The sequence below is a fragment of the Somniosus microcephalus genome, chromosome 12 (genome assembly GCF_052327205.1).
Source record: "Somniosus microcephalus isolate GS21.2 chromosome 12, FLI_Smic_1.0, whole genome shotgun sequence".
NCBI classification, from domain to species: Eukaryota; Metazoa; Chordata; class Chondrichthyes; order Squaliformes; family Somniosidae; genus Somniosus; species Somniosus microcephalus.
The window spans coordinates 213222210-213241223 of NC_140998.1; the positions used below are offsets into that span (position 1 = coordinate 213222210).

A 19014-nucleotide genomic window follows, 5' to 3' on the forward strand; every position below is an offset into this window, starting at 1 on the left:
ACGAAGGTTCACCAGACTGATTCCTGGGATGGGGGGATTGTCCTATGAAGAGAGATTGAGTAGACTAGGCCGATATTCTCTAGAGTTTAGAAGAATGAGAGGTGATCTCATTGAAACATACAAAATTCTTACAGGGTTGACAGGGTAGATGCAGAGAGGCTGTTTACCCCTGTCCAGGGTGTCTGGAACCAGGGGTCACAGTCTCAGAATAAGGGGTCGACCATTTAGGACTGAGATGAGGGGGAATTTCTTCACTCAGAGGGCGGTGAATCTTTGGAATTCTCTGCCCCAGAGGGCTGTGGAGGCTCAGTCGTTGAGTATATTCAAGACCAAGATCGATAGATTTTTGGATATTAAGGGAATCAAGGGATATAGGAATTGGGCGGGAAAGTGGAGTTGAGGTAGAAGATCAGCCATGATCTCATTGAATGGCAGAGCAGGCTCGAGGGGTCCAGTGGCCGACTCCTGCTCCTATTTCGTATGGTCTTATGTTTAACCCGATTGAATGCTGGATCCTCCGTGAAAGTCTAGAGCAGGACGCGCACTTGGTGTGTTGAAGTGAAGAGCTTTTCCCCACGGTCTTTTTGTTGTGTTAATTTCATTCAAAAAATTGAAATTCCATTCAAAGAGGTCCCAAGTCGGGAAAATGTACAGACAGAATCTACAATATTAGAACAACAATGTGGACAGACTTCCTCAGTCACCAACAACAAAACATCTCAGAGAGTTTAACAAAATATTCAGGAGGCCCAGTCAATGTAAAGGGTTTTTAAAGTGTCTTTTGGAAGCGAGGAGGTTTTTTTTATTTGTTTTTATGGGATGTGGGCGTCGCTGGCAAGGCCAGCATTTATTGCCCATCCCTAGTTGCCCCTTGAGAAGGTGGTGGTGAGCCGCCTTCTTGAACCGCTGCAGTCCGTGTGGTGAAGGTGCTCCCACAGTGCTGTTAGGGAGGGAGTTCCAGGATTTTGACCCAGCGACAATGAAGGATCGGCCGATATATTTCCAAGTCAGGATAGTGTGTGTGACTTGGAGGGGAACTTGTAGGTGGTGCTGTTCCCGTGCACCTGCTGCCCTTGTCCTTCTAGGTGGAAGAGGTCGTGGGTTTGGGAGGTGCTGCCGAAGAAGCCTTGACGAGTTGCTGCAGTGCATCTTGTAGAGGGTACACACTGCAGCCACGGTGCGCCGGTGGTGGAGGGAGTGAATGTTTAAGGTGGTGGATGGGGTGCCAATCAAGCGGGCAGCTTTGTCCTGGATGGTGTCGAGCTGCTTGAATGTTGTTGGAGCTGCATTCATCCAGGCAAGTGGAGAGAATTCCATCACAGTCCTGACTTGTGCCTTATAGGTCAGCAAGCAACAGGGGCGATGGATGAATGGGTCTTGGGGCAAGTAAAGTTTTGGGTGAGAATAAGTTTATGTTAAAAGGATATAGAGGCACTAGAACTGGGAGTTTATACCGATCAGGAAGGATTGAACAGGCTGGGTACCTGATAGAGGTCTTTAAAATTCTGAAATGGTTCGATAGGGTAAACGTAGAGAAAATGTTTCCACTTGTGGGCGAGACCAGAACTAGGGGCCATCAATATAAGATAGTCACTGATAAATCCAATAGGGAATTCAGGAGAATCTCCTTTACCCAGAGAGTGGTGAGAATGGGGAACTCGCTACCACAGGGAGTGGTTGAGGCGAAGAGCAGAGATGCATTTAAGGGGAAGCTGGATAAACACATGAGGGAGAAAGGAATAGAAGGATATGGTGATGGGGTGAGATGAAGAGGGGTGGGAGGAGGCTGGTGTTGACGGGGTGAGATGAAGAGGGTTGGGAGGAGGCTGGTGTGGATGGGGTGAGATGAAGAGGTGTGGGAGGAGGCTGGTGTTGACGGAGTGAGATGAAGAGGGTTGGGAGGAGGCTGGTGTGGATGGGGTGAGATGAAGCGGGGTGGGAGGAGGCTGGTGTTGACGGAGTGAGATGAAGAGGGGTGGGAGGAGGCTGGTGTTGACGGGGTGAGATGAAGAGGAGTGAGAGGAGGCTGGTGCTGATGGGGTGAGATGAAGAGGGGTGGGAGGAGGCCAGTGGTGATGGGGTGAGATGAAGAGGGGTGGGAGGAGGCTGGTGTTGATGGGGTGAGATGAAGAGGGGTGGGAGGAGGCTGGTGTTGATAGGGTGAGATGAAGAGGGGTGGGAGGAGGCTGGTGTTGATGGGGTGAGATGAAGAGGGGTGGGAGGAGGCTGGTGTTGATGGGGTGAGATGAAGAGGGGTGGGAGGAGGCTGGTGTTGATGGGGTGAGATGAAGAGGGTTGGGAGGAGGCTGGTGTGGATGGGGTGAGATGAAGCGGGGTGGGAGGAGGCTGGTGTTGACGGAGTGAGATGAAGAGGGGTGGGAGGAGGCTGGTGTTGACGGGGTGAGATGAAGAGGAGTGAGAGGAGGCTGGTGCTGATGGGGTGAGATGAAGAGGGGTGGGAGGAGGCCAGTGGTGATGGGGTGAGATGAAGAGGGGTGGGAGGAGGCTGGTGTTGATGGGGTGAGGTGAAGAGGGGTGGGAGGAGGCTGGTGTTGATAGGGTGAGATGAAGAGGGGTGGGAGGAGGCTGGTGTTGATGGGGTGAGATGAAGAGGGGTGGGAGGAGGCTGGTGTTGATGGGGTGAGATGAAGAGGGGTGGGAGGAGGCTGGTGTTGATGGGGTGAGATGAAGAGGGGTGGGAGGAGGCTGGTGTTGATGGGGTGAGATGAAGAGGAGTGGGAGGAGGCTGGTGTTGATGGGGTGAGATGAAGAGGGGTGGGAGGAGGCTGGTGGTGATGGGGTGAGATGAAGAGGGGTGGGAGGAGGCTGGTGTTGATGGGGTGAGATGAAGAGGGGCGGGAGGAGGCTGGTGTGGATGGGGTGAGATGAAGAGGGGTGGGAGGAGGCTGGTGTTGGGGTGAGATGAAGAGGGGTGGGAGGCGGCTGGTGTTGACGGGGTGAGATGAAGAGGGGTGGGAGGAGGCTGGTGTTGACGGGGTGAGATGAAGAGGGGTGGGAGGAGGCTGGTGTGGAGCATAAACACTGGCACGGACCAGTTGGGCCAAATGGCCTCTATCTGTGCTGTACATCCTCTGTAAATCTATGTGTTCAAACAATATCCTTGTGAAGGCATTCGCCACCATCGATCAGTTCTAAGGTGAACCGTCTGGTCATTCAGTTCCCTGGTCTGATCTCAGCTAGGGCCTTGTGCATTTCATCTCAGATCTCTTGGGACGGTGATAGAGATAGGGTTCGGGGTAGAGCCCTGGATAGGGACAGTGACGGGAAGGAGAGGCAAAACTCAGCCAGGGTTCCCGCCTCTGAGCACCAGCCCATTACTCTTGCCAGAAGACCTGTGGATGTCGTGAGTGCAGGGTCGTGCACCCCATGGTGGGATGTCCTACTCGTTGTCGCAGATGAAGAATGGCCGATTGGTGCCCGAGGACCACCAGAGCCATGGAACCAGAGCCATGGAACCAGAGCCCGACGTGTACCAGTGATGTCAGGAGAAGAGGTGGACATGTTGAAGGCTGAGGAATTCAGAAAGCAGAGATAAAAACCCACCAACCCCAACGCTTCGCCTCCGAGGTCGGACAAGTTCCTTCAGGCAAGAGCTGGACCTGTTCCTGGCTGGGACGGAGATCACCTCTTACAGAAGGTAGATATTATCAGAGCCAGAGTGACCTCCTGGACTAGTTTTGATTGCCATGGGGGGTGGTCAGAGAAGAATTTCCCAGATTAATTCCCCCAAAATTTGCCTGGCTTTCTACTCTGGTTTTTCGGCTCTCCCAGGAGATCACATGGTTTTGGGTCGAATGCAGAGTCTATATACCGTGATACGCAAAGGTGCCACAATTGTGTGGGACAAGCTGGATGGGCCTGAGGGTCTTCTCCTGTCCCTCATTGTTCCTAAGTGTTCTTCTCGGCATTGGCCAGCCAGTCCAAGCACTCAAGCTTTGCTCGTTGGCGCTGGCCAGTGACCTGGCACTTCGACCGCCGCTGCGGCAGCATTCACTGCTTCAGTTGCTGCTTGAAGGCCTCGCAGATGAGACTGCGCAGCTCCTCGAAACCCACGGCCAGACCGTCCACTTTGGTCGCCAAGTTCCCCAGGCTCGTTTCCAGCTCATTGTAGGAGTCGGTCATCTTGGAGTTCATTTCGCTCAGAAGCACCTGCATCTTCAAGGGAAGAACAGCACCGTGAATTCCAGGCTTCGATCAATCTTCACATCAGATGAAGCATGGCATTCCTCCCCCCTCCCTGAACCTCAACACATAGCTCATCCCTCAAAGAATCCCAGTGGACCAAACCCGTTCCCATTCACTCCCACTGTACACAATCCCAATGGACCCAAACCCCTTCCCATTCACTCCCACTGTACACAATCCCAATGTACCCAAACCCCTTCCCATTCACTCCCATTGTGCTGAATCCCAATGGACCCAAACCCCTTCCCATTCACTCCCACTGTTCACAATCCCAATGTACCAAACCCCTTCCCATTCACTCCCACTGTACACAACCCCAATGGACCCAAACCCCTTCCCATTGATTCCCATTGTATAGAATCGCAATGGACCCAAACCCCTTCCCATTCACTCCCACAGTACACAATCCCAATGGACCCAACCCCTTCCCATTCACTCCCATTGTACACAATCCCAATGGACCAAACCCCTTCCCATTCACTCCCACTGTACACAATCCCAATGGACCCAAACCATTCCCATTCACTCCCATTGTACACAATCCCAATGGACCCAAACCCCTTCCCATTCACTCCCATTGTACAGAATCCCAATGGACCAAACCCCTTCCCATTCACTCCCATTGTACAGAATCCCAATGGACCCAACCCCTTCCCATTCACTCCCATTGTACAGAATCCCAATGGACCAAACCCCTTCCCATTCACTCCCATTGTACACAATCCCAATGGACCAAACCCCTTCCCATTCACTCCCACTGTACACAATCCCAATGGACCCAAACCCTTCCCATTCACTCCCATTGTACAGAATCTCAATGGACCAAACCCCTTCCCATTCACTCTCATTGTGTCGAATCCCAATGGACCCAAACCCCTTCCCATTCACTCCCACTGTACACAATCCCAATGGACCCAAACCCCTTCCCATTCACTCCCTATTGTACACAATCCCAATGGACCAAACCCGTTCCCATTCACTCCCGCTGTACACAAACCCAATGGACCCAAACCCTTCCCATTCACTCCCTATTGTACACAATCCCAATGGACCAAACCCGTTCCCATTCACTCCCGCTGTACACAAACCCAATGGACCCAAACCCTTCCCATTCACTCCCTATTGTACACAATCCCAATGGATCAAACCCGTTCCCATTCACTCCCGCTGTACACAATCCCAGTGGACCCAAACACCTTCCCGTTCACTCCCACTGTACACAATCCCAATGGACCCAACCCCTTCCCATTCACCCCCACTGTACACAATCCCAATGGACCCAAACCCCTTCCCATTCACTCCCATTGTACACAAACCCAATGGGTCAAACTCCTTCCCGTTCTCTCCCATTGTGCAGAATCCCAATGGATCAAACCCCTTCCCATTCACTCCCATTGTACACAATCCCAATGGATCAAACCCCTTCCCATTCACTCCCATTGTACACAATCCCAATGGACCCAAACCCCTTCCCATTCACTCCCATTGTACAGAATCTCAATGGACCAAACCCCTTCCCATTCACTCCCACTGTACACAATCCCAATGGATCAAACCGCTTCCCATTCACTCCCATTGTATAGAATCCCAATAGACCCAAACACCTTCCCATTCACTCCCATTGTACACAATCCCAATGGACCCAAACCCCTTCCCATTCACTCCCATTGTACAGAATCTCAATGGACCCAACCCCTTCCCATTCACTCCCATTGTACAGAATCTCAATGGACCAAACACCTTCCCATTCACTCCCACTGTATGGAATTCCACAGAAAGGGTATTGTACAGAAAGACACTTCCTTTATTTACACCTCCTCTAAGGTCCATTTGACCTCACTGTCCAACTCCCAAGGAGGAAAAGTGAAGAGAAGGACCTCAAGGATCAATAACGGAGCAGGCGTCCCTACCAGACCTGCTGTGGAGCGCCTAGTACAGCAGCTCCACCAGACTCTCACTGAGTAAGGCACCTGGCCAACAAGATGAACTGGGCAGAAGGACTAGACACCTGGAGACAGGACAGGACAGGACATGTGTACAATGGTGGCACATCGCTCATGAGGAGTTTGTGACCTGGAGTTACTTCCCAAAGGAACTGGCATTACCTTGGAGATGTCCATCATGGCACTGATTTGATCCCGGAGTTTCCGCTGCCTCAGCTTTGCTCTGCGGAACCTGATGATGAGATGAGCCAAAGGTTAGCCCACATTAATCCCGACCACGTCACAATTCGTTCAGCCGTGGCCCTGTGGGCAGCACTCTCGCCTCTGAGCCAGAAGGTTGTGGGTTCAAGTCCCACTCCAGAGACGTGAGCACAAAATCTAGGCTCACATTCCCAATGCCAGTACTGAGGGAGCGCTGCACTGTCGGAGGCGGTGTCTTTCGGATGAGACATTAAACTGCTCTCTCAGATGGACGTAAAAGATCCACCAGCCACTATTTCGAAGACGAGCAGGGCAGTTATCCCCGGTGTCCTGGGTCAATTTATCCCTCAACCAACATCACTAAATAACAGCTGATCTGGTCATTTATCACGCTGCTGTTTGTGGGAGCTTGCTGTGCGCAAATTGGCTGCCGCGTTTCCTACATTACAACAGTGACTACACTTCAAAAAAAGTCCTTCATTGGCTGTAAAGCGCCTTGGGACGTCCTGTGGTCATGAAAGGTGCTGGAGAAATACAATTCATTCATTCCTTCTCTCTTTCTCATTTTCTTTCTTTCTCTCTTTCATCTGGATTCGCACTTACTGCCGCAATTGGTCTTATACTCTGAGCAAGAGTTGGGTGACCACAGCAGTCGGGGAGTTGCCATTGTCGAGAGAGCCCCTGGGCTATGGCCGAGGAAAACTCAGCCAGGGTGCCTGCCCCTGTTCATTATACAGTCACCCCGTGTGTGCTCAGGATCAGACCTGACTCTCGCATCCCACAGTCAAATGGCCTCCCGAAACTCTCTGCCCAGACTCGCAAATGAAGTGTAGCCACATGGGTCCAATTGTAGACTTAATGACGGATTAATGGGAGAGTCACTGTATGAGAGAGATGGGCTTCGATGGGAGAGTTAGGGTACTGGAGGGATGGGCTTTGGAGAGTTAGGGTACTGGAGGGATGGGCTTCGATGGGAGTGTTAGGGTACTGGAGGGATGGGCTTCGATGGGAGAGTTAGGGTACTGGAGGGATGGGCTTCGATGGGAGTGTTCGGGTAATAGAGGGATGGACTTTGATGGGAGAGTTAGGATACTGGGAGAGAGACTACCTTTTTTTTAATTTCTTCATTCTCGTGATGTGGGCATCACTGGCAAGGCCGGCATTTATTGCCCATCCCTAATTGCCCTTGAGAAATGGTGGTGAGCCACCTTCTTGAACCGCTGCAGTCCCATGTGGTGAAGGTGCTCCCACAGTTCTGTTAGGGAGGGAGTTCCGGGATTTTGATCCAGCGACGATGAAGGAACAGTCAATATATCTCCAAGTCGGATGGTTTTGTGTGTCTTGGAGAGGGACCTTGGAGGTGGCGGAGTTCCCATGCGGCTGCTGCCCTTGTCCTCTCTGCCCTTGTCCTTGCCTGTGACCAGCGTGCTCAGGCCATGCCAGGGATGGGACCTGGGACCTTTGTGGCCTGAATGGTTCAGTACCGTAGTGGGTAATGATGCCTTCACCCACACAGTCAATCTGCCGCAGAGGAGCGTTTTAATGGACATGCGTCACAGAAGAAGAAACGCTTGTACTTACCTACAAACTGTGGAGAACACATCGCGGCGATACTTCCTGATCCTCGACAGGTCTTTCTTCTTTCTGTGTTTGTACAGCAGCCACGCCACCCCAATCAGATCAGCGGCCATCTTCTGGACCTGCCAACAGTTAAATAGCCCAGTGTTGAAGAGGGAGTCTCATCGCCAGGTAGCCTAAATGGCGAGTCTCATCATTGGGACACTAAAGAGGGAGTTTAATCCTCAGGATCCTTTCCAAAGATGGAGTCTCACCCTAACTCTCCCATCAAAGCCCATCCCTCCAGTACCCTAACTCTCCCATCGAAGCCCATCCCTCCAGTACCCTAATTCTCCCATCGAAGCCCATCTCTCCAGTATCCGAACTCTCCCATCGAAGCCCATCCTGTAGTGTCCGTGTGTAGATAAAGACACTGAAGACAGGCGTTGGTTCATAGGTATTTACTAAGCAAGTCTGGGGGGGGAGGGGTTTCTAAAGGATATACACAATACACAGGCTTATATAGCCCAAGTGGCAATTACCGGCATTACGCACACCTGGGGCTTTTAAAGGCACATACACCATAATTGCTCTTAAAGGCACATACACCACAATTCCTCCCCTTCTAGCTAACTAGTACATCATATTTTAAGTAATTATTAATTACATGTTATATGCAAAATAATATACATTGCTGTATTAATTAATTATAAGTTAGTCTCTCAGGAGGCTTCCTGACTCGGTCCGGATAACGCCTCGGGGGTGTAGTAGTTTCTGGTGGTGTAGTAGGTTCTTCTGGCAAGGCTGATTCGGCTTGAAGGCCAGTGTCGGGTTCATCGGGCTCCAGTATCACCGGATCGGAGGTAGATATGGGTATCTCTACTTCATCGTTAGATGTATAGAGTGGTGGTGTAGGTTGTCCCTTTTCGGATGACTTGATGATTTGGTCAGCATGGCGCCTTATTATGCTGTCTCCGATGTCCACGGTATACATCAGTGGTCCTAATCGTGTGCAGATAGTTCCAGGCTGCCATTTCTCGGTACGGTAGTCCCGGGCCAAAACCGGTTGGCCTATCTGGAAGGCCCTAGTTGGCCTTTCATTCATGCCCTGAAACTGCTGGTTCTCCACATCCCTTCGGATGTTGGGCTTGACCAAATCCAGCCGGCATCTTAGGTTTCTATTGTAGAACATCATGGCGGGAGTTTGGTTAGTAACCATATGCGTTGCATTCCTATATGCAAATAAGAAGTTATCCACCTTGTGCTGAAGTTTTATGTCTTCATTACCCATGGCCTTGATGGCCTTCTTGAAGGTCTGGACAAACCTTTCAGCCAATCCATTGGTGGCGGGATGGTATGGGGCGGACGTGTAGTGCTTTACCCCATTGTTCTTTAAGAACTTTCTGAATTCTTCGGACACAAATTGCGGTCCATTATCAGAACATATCTGCTCCGGCAGCCCATTCCTGGCAAATATGGTCCTTAATACTGTGATGGTTTTTTCCGTGGTGGTGGAGGACATCTTTATTACCTCTGGCCACTTGGAGTGTGCATCAACCGCGATTAAGAACATTGAGTCCATAAATGGACCAGCAAAGTCGATGTGCACCCTTTGCCAGGGAGATGAGGGCCACTCCCATGGATGTAGAGGGGCCTGTGGCGGAGCATTTTGGACCTTCTGGCATCCTAGGCAGCTCTTGGCCATGTCTTCGATGTCTCCATCGATACCTGGCCACCATACAAACGCCCTAGCTAGGTTCTTCATTTTCACTCCACCCAGATGCCCCTCGTGAAGCTCCTTTAGCACTTTATCCTGGAGTTTGGGTGGAATCACCACTCTGGATCCACACATCAAGGTTCCTCGGCACACTGACAGCTGTTCTCTTCTTTGCGAGAATGCTGGCAACAGTGGTTCGCCATGTGCTGGCCATCCCTTCACTGTTAAATCGTAGACCCGTGAGAGAGTAGGGTCATTTCTTGTCTCCCTTTCAATGGCAGAATTTGTCACCGGTAGACATTCCACTATGGTAGAGTGGAATATCTCTACTGGGTCTACTGTAGGTGCCTCTTCTATCGTTGGCAACGGTAGGCGTGATAAACCGTCAGCATTCCCATGCTGTTTTGACCCTTTGTATTCAATGTTGTATTGGTGTGCCCCTAGAAAAAGGGACCACCTCTGTAGTCTTTGTGCCGTCATAATGGGGACACCTTTTTTAGGGTTGAATATGGAGATGAGGGGTTGATGGTCAGTCAGCAAGGTAAATTTTTGTCCGTGTAGGTAATGGTTGAATTTCTTCACTCCCCATACCAGGCTGAGTGCTTCTCTGTCTATCTGGGCATAGTTACGCTCAGCTGAGTTCAATGAGCGTGACGCAAAAGCTATCGGCCGTTCCGAGCCATCAGGGAATCTATGGGACAATACCGCTCCTATGCCGTAAGGGGATGCATCGCACGCCAGCCTGATTGGTAGTGATGGGTTGTAATGAGCCAAAATTTTCTCGGATGTGATTAAGTCTTTACATTTATGGAAGGCACGTTTACAGTCTTCGTTCCATTTCCAAATCACTCCTGTCTGTAGAAGATCATTAAGAGGGTGTAGAATAGTTGATAAGTTCGGTAAAAATTTATGATAGTAATTTATTAATCCCAGGAATGACCTTAATTGTGAAACATTTTCAGGTGCTGGGGCTTTTATAACTGCTTCAATTTTTTCAGGTGACTTATGCAACCCTTCCTTATTAATTATGTGGCCACAATATGATATCTGATTTTGGAAAAATTCGCACTTGGGGCGATTTGCTCGTAGGCCCCGTTCTTTCAGCCTAGTGAGCACCTGCTCCAAATTGGCAAGGTGCTCGTTGTCGTTTTCTCCTGTTATAAGGATGTCGTCTAGGTAGCATTGAGTCCCCGGAGTCCCTTGCAGGACTTGCTCCATAGCTCTTTGCCAGATAGCTGGAGCTGATGCTATTCCAAAAACCAGTCGATTGTACTGGTACAGGCCTTTGTGTGTGTTTATTGTGAGATACTTTTTAGAGGTCTCCTCAACCTCCATCTGTAGATATGCCTGTGCCAAGTCAATTTTTGTGAAATGTTTCCCTCCGGATAGTGAGGCGAAAATATCTTCTATCCTCGGAAGAGGATACTGTACCGTGTGAAGGACCGGGTTTACAGTCACCTTAAAGTCCCCACAGATGCGAATTTTTTCCTGTTCCTCAGTTATTTTTCAATGTTTTTTTCATGACTGGAATGATGGGTGTTGCCCATTCGCACCAATCTATTTTGGATAATACGCCTGCCTTTTCCAAATTCTTCAGCTCTGCCTCGACTGCCGGACGTATTGCGTATGGCACCGGTCTTGCCTTAAAAAATTTTGGAATTGCTGTATCTTCCACTTTTATTGAGGCGGTGATGCCTTTCAAGGTTCCTAGTTTCTCTTGAAACACTTCTTTGGCGTTGGCCAAGATGTCTTTTAATCGTTCAGGTATGATGTCATCATTGTTTTTTTCCTTACTGGTCACCATCAGTGCCTGAATGGAGTGCCAGTCTAAACGTATCTTCCTTATCCATTCACGTCCCAACAACGGTGGACCACCATCTTGTAGAATGTATAAATACAACTTTTGTATTTCTTTGCCGTTGTATACCACAGGCACCCTTATTTTTCCTTTGGGGTAGACTTTCTGCCCCGTATATGTTTTTAAGATAATGGATGTGTCTTTTAGAGGTATATGCGAAAATAGCGCCTCGTAATCTCGTCGATTTATTACGGTTAGAGCTGATCCTGTATCTAGCTCCATTTTAACTGGGGACCCTGCTATTGTGAGGGTAACCCAAATGGTTTGGTAATCCTCTTTGGCAAGTACATTATGTAATTTGAGACAGCTTAGTCTCTTGTTTCCGGAGTCGCTATCGCTATTCTGGTCTTCGGAGCTATTGTCCGTCATCATTTGTACCTTCCTGTACTTTTCTTTATTGATTTTTTGTTTTCTGTCAGTGGATATATTTTGTCCAGATTGGCATACCCGTGCAATGTGTCCAGTCTTACCACATTGCCTGCATGCTTTGCCCTTGAACCAGCAGTCCTTCTGGTTATGGGTGGATCTGCCGCAGCGATAACATCTTCCGAACTCCTGTGTCATTTTATGGGTGCCGAAGTCCTGTGTCTCTTGTTGTATCTCTGCAGCTCCTTTTGCTGCTGCTTCGTATGATACAGCCATACTGAAAGCTTTGTCCAATGTTAAATCTTTTTCAGAAAGCAGTCTTTTTTGTGTTCCTTCACTTAAGCGACCGCAAACAAATTTGTCTCGAAGATAATCCGATAGTCCTGCTCCGAATTGGCAGTACTTTGATAGCTTTCTTAATTCGGTTAGGTAATCAGCGTTACTTTCATTCTTGTGTTGATTTCTCTTGAAGAACTTGAATCATTCCGCTATCAGCAGCAGTGTTGGGTTTAAATGCTCCTGCAGGGTATCAACAATTTCTTTAAAAGTCTTGTCCTTTGGTTTGGCTGGAGTGATTAAATTTCGTAACAGCCCGTATGTCTTCGCGCCCATTAAGTTCAGAAGTACTGAAGCTTTTTTTTCATCTGATATTCCATTTGCAGTGCAATAAACCTCTACTCTTTCCACGTATGTGGTCCAATCTTCTATTTCGCCATCAAAAGCCTCAATATTACCAGATTTAGGCATTTCAGAAAAGATATGGCACTTCCCGCGCTTTTTTTTTTCTCTGTAGCAACGATATGGCGCTTCCCGCGCTTTCCCGCCGCTGCTACCGATAACAACGCTGTTTTACTGTGGTTTCAGTTTATTCACTGTTGGAGACTCGTTCCCGACGGAGGTCGAAACGCTGACCTGCTTGTCGCGCCGGCCGTCTCTCGAGTGCACCCTCCCAGTCCGTTATTGCTTGCCTCCAATTTCGCTGCCTGTCTCAGCTGTAGAGCCCGCCGCTGGAGCTCCAGCCTGACACCCAGGAAGGATTAGCGCAGTACCTGTCACCAGCTTGGCCAGCTGGTGAAACCAAAGTTTCTCTTACTTCCTTGAGTCTTCTGGACGCTGGAGGAATCGATGTCCTTGAGGTGCTGCCGAATTGCAGGTAAGTCCGTTTCCACTTCGTCGCCACTGTAGTGTCCGTGTGTTGATAAAGACACTGAAGACAGGAGTTGGTTCATAGGTATTTACTAAGCAAGTCTGGGGGGGGTTTCTAAAGGATATACACAATACACAGGCTTATATAGCCCAAGTGGCAATTACCGGCATTACGCACACCTGGGGCTCTTAAAGGCACATACACCATAATTGCTCTTAAAGGCACATACACCACACATCCCTCCAGTACCCTAACTCTCCCATCGAAGCCCATCTCCCCAGTACCCTAACTCTCCCATCGAAGCCCATCCCTCCAGTACCCTAACTCTCCCATCGAAGCCCATCCCCTCCAGTACCCCAACTCTCCCATCGAAGCCCATCCCTCCAGTACCCCAACTCTCCCATCGAAGCCCATCCCTCCAATACCCTAACTCTCCAATCGAAGCCCATCCCTCCAGTGCCCTAACTCTCCCATCGAAGCCCATCCCTCCAGTACCCTAACTCACCCATCGAACCCCATTCCTCCAGTACCCTAACTCTCCCATCGAAGCCCATCCCTCCAGTACCCTAACTCTCCCATCGAAGCCCATCCCTCCAGTACACTAACTCCTCTATCGAAGCCCACCCCTCGAGTACCCTAACTCTTCTATCGAAGCCCACCCCTCCAGTACCCTAACTCTTCTATCGAAGCCCACCCCTCCAGTACCCTAACTCTCCCATCGAAGTCCATCCCTCCAGTACCCTAACTCTCCCATCGAAGCCCATCACTCCAGTACACTAACTCTCCCATCGAAGCCCATCCCCTCCAGTACCCCAACTCTCCCATCGAAGCCCATCCCTCCAGTACCCCAACTCTCCCATCGAAGCCCATCCCTCCAGTACCCTAACTCTCCCATCGAAGCCCATCCCTCCAGTACCCTAACTCACCCATCGAACCCCATTCCTCCAGTACCCTAACTCTCCCATCAAAGCCCATCCCTCCAGTACCCTAACTCTCCCATCGAAGCCCATCCCTCCAGTACACTAACTCCTCTATCGAAGCCCACCCCTCGAGTACCCTAACTCTTCTATCGAAGCCCACCCCTCCAGTACCCTAACTCTTCTATCGAAGCCCACCCCTCCAGTACCCTAACTCTCCCATCGAAGCCCATCCCTCCAGTACCCTAACTCTCCCATCGAAGCCCATCCCTCCAGTACCCTAACTCACCCATCGAAGCCCATCCCTCCAGTACCCTAACTCTCCATCGAAGTCCATCCCTCCAGTACACTAACTCCTCTATCGAAGCCCACCCCTCCAGTACACTAACTCCTCTATCGAAGCCCACCCCTCGAGTACCCTAACTCTTCTATCGAAGCCCATCGCTCCAGTACCCTAACTCTCCCATCGAAGCCCATCCCTATCATCCCTCCATTGACACACTTCACATTCCTTTACTGTCCTTATTCTCAATCCTGCGAGTGCAAGGATAATATTCTAACCTAGTGTGCCACCCCCCCTGGTCCACCCGCTGTCCCACTCCTCACCTCCTTCATGAGATGGATGTCCTGCATGAAATTATGGACATGTTTCTCGTCCTTGCTCAGCTCCAGTTTCTTGGCGATCACCGCGATCGTTAACGCAGTGCAACTAACTCCCTTCGAGAAGAAAATACAGAGCCTGGTTACACTTCATTTACACGGGCCCCGCCAAACAGAATCAACTGAAAGAGAAAGACTCGCATATCTCCAGCGCCTTTCAGAACCTGAGGGCATCCCAGTGCCCTTCACAGCCACTGAAGGACTTTTTGAAGTGTTGTAATGTCGGGAAATGTGGCAGCCAATTTGCGCACAGCAAGATCCCACAAATAGCAATGTGATCATGAACAGATTCCATGTTTTTAGCTGTTGGTTGCGGGATAAATATTGGCCAGGGCACCATAGAGTCATAGAGTTATACAGCACAGAAAGAGGCCCTTCGGCCCATTGTGTCCACGCCGGCCATCAAGCCCTGTCTATTCTAATCCAATTTTCCAGCACTTGGTCCGTAGCCTTGTATGCTCTTCTTTAAAATAATGGCCATGGATCTGAGAGGGCAGACGGTGCCTCAGTTTAACGTCTCAACCGAAAGTCGGAACCTCCGACAGTGCAGCGCTCCCTCAGTACTGCCCCTTCGACAGTGCGGCACTCCCTCAGTACTGCCCCTCCGACAGTGCGGCGCTCCCTCAGTACTGCCCCTCCGACAGTGCGGCGCTCCCTCAGTACTGACCCTCCGACAGTGTGTCACTCCCTCAGTACTGCCCCTCCGACAGTGCGGCGTTCCCTCAGTACTGCCCCTCCAACAGTGCGGCGCTCCCTCAGTACTGCCCCTGCAACAGTGCGACGCTCCCTCAGTACTGCCCCTCCGACAGTGCGGCGTTCCCTCAGTACTGCCCCTCCAACAGTGCAGCGCTCCCTCAGTACTGCCCCTCCGACAGTGCGGCGCCCCCTCAGTACTGACCCTCCGACAGTGTGTCACTCCCTCAGTACTGCCCCTCCGACAGTGCGGCGTTCCCTCAGTACTGCCCCTCCAACAGTGCGATGCTCCCTCAGTACTGCCTCTCCAACAGTGCGACGCTCCCTCGGTACTGCCCCTCCGATAGTGCGGCACTCCCTCAGTACTGCCCCTCCGGCAGTGTGGCGCTCCCTCAGTACTGTCCCCCCGACAGTGCAGCGCTCCCTCAGTACTGCCCCTCCGACAGTGCGGTGCTCCCTCAGTACTGCCCCTCCGACAGTGCGACGCTCCCTCAGTACTGCCCCTCCAATAGTGCGGCCCTCCCTCAGTACTGCCCCTCCAACAGTGCGGTGCTCCCTCAGTACTGTCCCCCCGACAGTGCGGTGCTCCCTCAGTACTGTCCCCCCAACAGTGCGGTGCTCCCTCAGTACTGCCCCTCCGACAGTGCGGTGCTCCCTCAGTACTGCCCCTCCGACAGTGCGGTTCTCCCTCAGTACTGCCCCTCCGACAGTGCGGTGCTCCCTCAGTACTGTCCCCCCGACAGTGCGGTGCTCCCTCAGTACTGCCCCTCCGACAGTGCTCGATTTGATTCCAACCTGTAACTCACTCCCGAGTATCTATTTTTTTCTATATATAACCGCCCCCACCCCCAACCCCTCGATTAGATTCCAGCCTGTAACTCACTCCCGGGTATCTGTTATTCTATATATAAACCCCCCGAACCCCTCCATTAGATTCCAGACTGTAACTCACTCCCGGGTATCTGTTATTCTATATATAAACCCCCCGAACCCCTCGATTAGATTCCAGCCTGTAACTCACTCCCGGGTATCTGTTAATCTATATATAAACCCCCCGAACCCCTCGATTAGATTCCAGCCTGTAACTCACTCCCGGGTATCTGTTATTCTATATATAAACCCCTCGATTAGATTCCAGCCTGTAACTCACTCCCGGGTATCTGTTATTCTATATATAAACCCCCCGAACCCCTCGATTAGATTCCAGCCTGTAACTCACTCCCGGGTATCTGTTATCTGTCTATCTATATATGTAAATCGGTACTTCTGTCTGTCTGTCTGTCTGTCTGTCTGTCATTATGTCATTCTGTCTGTCATCGCCTGTGCGTCTGTCGGGCTATGCGCTCGAAAGTTACAGGGCGTACCTAAGCGCGCGTTACCTCCAAAGAAAGCTTACGCTTCCGAGACGGTTTTAAGCGTATTTACGTTTTGGCCAGGCTAAAATCCTGCCCGCGGTATCCCAAAAACCTTCAACGTTCCGCTCATTAGCATCTCATTATCCGCTCATTAGCGACAGAGTGACCTCGAGCTCGACCAATCGTACGCCGGGTTGCTGGCGTGTGCCGCCGGGCCAATCGGTGCGTGTGTGGCCGGGCCTTATCGTTCTGAACCGAGGTGAGTCGCCGCCATCTTGATTCCAAACTTTTCCTTTCTTTTTCCCGCTTTCTGCGTCTTAAAAAAAAAAACGTTGCTTTTAAAACACATATTGTTTTTTAAAAAAATGATTTAGAAAGTAATTAACTTGTCTAATCTCATTAATTTTCCTACTTTTCCCCGTTTTTCCAGGTAGGCCTAGAAGCCTCGGCGTCTCCTCCGCACCCACGCCCAAGCTAGGCACCTCCTGGCCCCACTCGAAGGCTGGAGGGCCGAGCCTCAGCCCAGCGCCGCTAGGGTGCGCGCGCAGCAGGAGCTGAGGCGCGCTGTCTCTCTCTGGCTCGGCCGGGGGGCGGGGCTTGCTGAGCGTCAAGCGTTACCCTGGCAACCCCGGCCGGCCGTCTCGCACAGCCGCAATCGGCGGTCTTCACCTGGGGGGGGGGGGCCGCGACCCTCGGGGGGGGGCCGCGACCCTCGGGGGGGTGCCGCGCGCGGGCGCAGCAGGAGCAGCTGAGACGCGGCGTCTCTCTCTCTCTGGCTTGGTCCGGGGGCGGGGCTTGGTCAGCGTCACGGTTACCCTGGCAACCGGGCCCGCCGGCCGAGCCAGAGAGAGACGCCGCGTCTCAGCTCCTGCTGCACGCGCAATCGGCGGTCTTCACCTCGGGGTGGAGGGGGGCCGCGACCCTTAGCGGGGGGGGGGGGGGCGCGACCCTCAGCGGGGGGGGGGGGCGCGCGACCCTCGGGGGGGGGGGCGCGACCCTCGTGGGGGGGGGGGCCGCGACCCTCGGGGGGGGGGGCGCGACCCTCGGGGGTTCGCGACCCTCGGGGGGGGCCGCGACCCTTGGGGGGGCCCCCCCGCCCTCGCTCCCTCCCCCCTGCCGTCCCTTCCCCCCCTCCCCCCGCCCTCCCTTCCCCCCGCCCTCCCTGCCCCCCCGCCCTCCCTTCCCCCCCCCGCCCCCGTCCCTTCCCCCCCGCCCCCGTCCCTTCCCCCCCCGCCCCCCGTCCCTTCCCCCCCTTTTCCCTCCCCACTCCCTTCCCCCCCCACCCTCCCCCCTCCCTTCCCCCCTCCCTCCCTTCCCCCCTCCCTTCCCCCCCTCCCTTCCCCCCCTCCCTTCCCCCCCGGCCTCCCTTCCCCCCCGCCCTCCCTTCCCCCCCCGCCCTTCCCCCCCGCCCTCCCTTCCCCCCCGCCCTCCCTTCCCCCCCGCCCTCCCTTCCCCCCTCCCTTCCCCCCTCCCTTCCCCCCCCGCCCTCCCCCCTCTCTCTCTTCCCCCCAGTCGCGCTCTCTCTCTCTTCCAACAACAACATTCCCTCGAAAAAGCCTCGGCACCGCCGGGCACTTCAGCTAGTCTATATATATAAATCGGTACTTCTGTCATTCTGCATGTCATTCTGTCTGTCATCGCCTGTGCGTCTGGCGGGCTATGCGCTCGAAAGTTACAGGGCGTACCTACGCGCGCGTTACCTCCAAAGAAAGCTTACGCTTCCGAGACGGTTTTAAGCGTATTTACGTTTCGGCCGGGCTAAAATTGCGCCCGCGGTATCCCAAAAGCCTTCAACATTCCGCTCATTAGCATCTCATTATCCGCTCATTAGCGACAGAGTGACCTCGAGGTCGACCAATCGTACGGCGGCTTGCTGCCGCGTGCGGCCGGGCCCTCATACGGTCGAGTGACGGGACGATTGACCAATCCTACGCTTTGGTGACCTGACGGTCGACGAATCGGTGCGTGTGTGGGCGGGCCTTATCATTCTGAACCGAGGTGAGTCGCCGCCATCTTGCTTCCATTCTTTTTCCTGCTTTCTGCGTCTTTCTTTTCAAATATACATTTCCAGCAAAATAAAATTCAATTTATTAAATTCTTTTAAAATAAATCACTCATTTGTAAATATTTTATCTAACCTGAACATTCTTTTTCCTACCTTTGCCCGTTTTTTTCTTAGGCCTGAAAGCCTGGGCCTTTCTTGCCCAGCCAGGCCCGAGCTAGGTAACTGGGCTGCTGCTAGCTCCTCACACCCCCCCCCCCACCCAGTGTGTCACGTTACCCAGGGCAACGGCGTCAGCCACGAGGGTCAGGGTGCGCGCGCAGCAGGAGCAGGTGAGACTCTGTTCCGCGCTCGGCTCGGGCGGGGCGGGGCTCTCGAGAGTGCGGATCGGG

At 52.3% G+C, this 19014-nt stretch overlaps 1 protein-coding gene across 1 annotated transcript in view; it reads right to left on the reverse strand.

Annotated features, from left to right (window-relative positions):
- Positions 1-581: 581 nt before the first annotated feature.
- LOC147110026 (small conductance calcium-activated potassium channel protein 3-like) overlaps positions 582-19014 on the reverse strand; it is a 48999-nt gene continuing 30566 nt past the window's right edge. Inside the window, exons 5-8 of the mRNA XM_086004022.1 lie at positions 14519-14629; positions 7932-8050; positions 6312-6381; positions 582-4176 (exon numbers count right to left, since the gene is read on the reverse strand). Of these exons, the coding sequence (XP_085860148.1) occupies positions 4012-4176; positions 6312-6381; positions 7932-8050; positions 14519-14629 (465 nt within the window). The 3' untranslated portion in view covers positions 582-4011. The remainder of the gene's footprint in view (positions 4177-6311; positions 6382-7931; positions 8051-14518; positions 14630-19014) is intronic.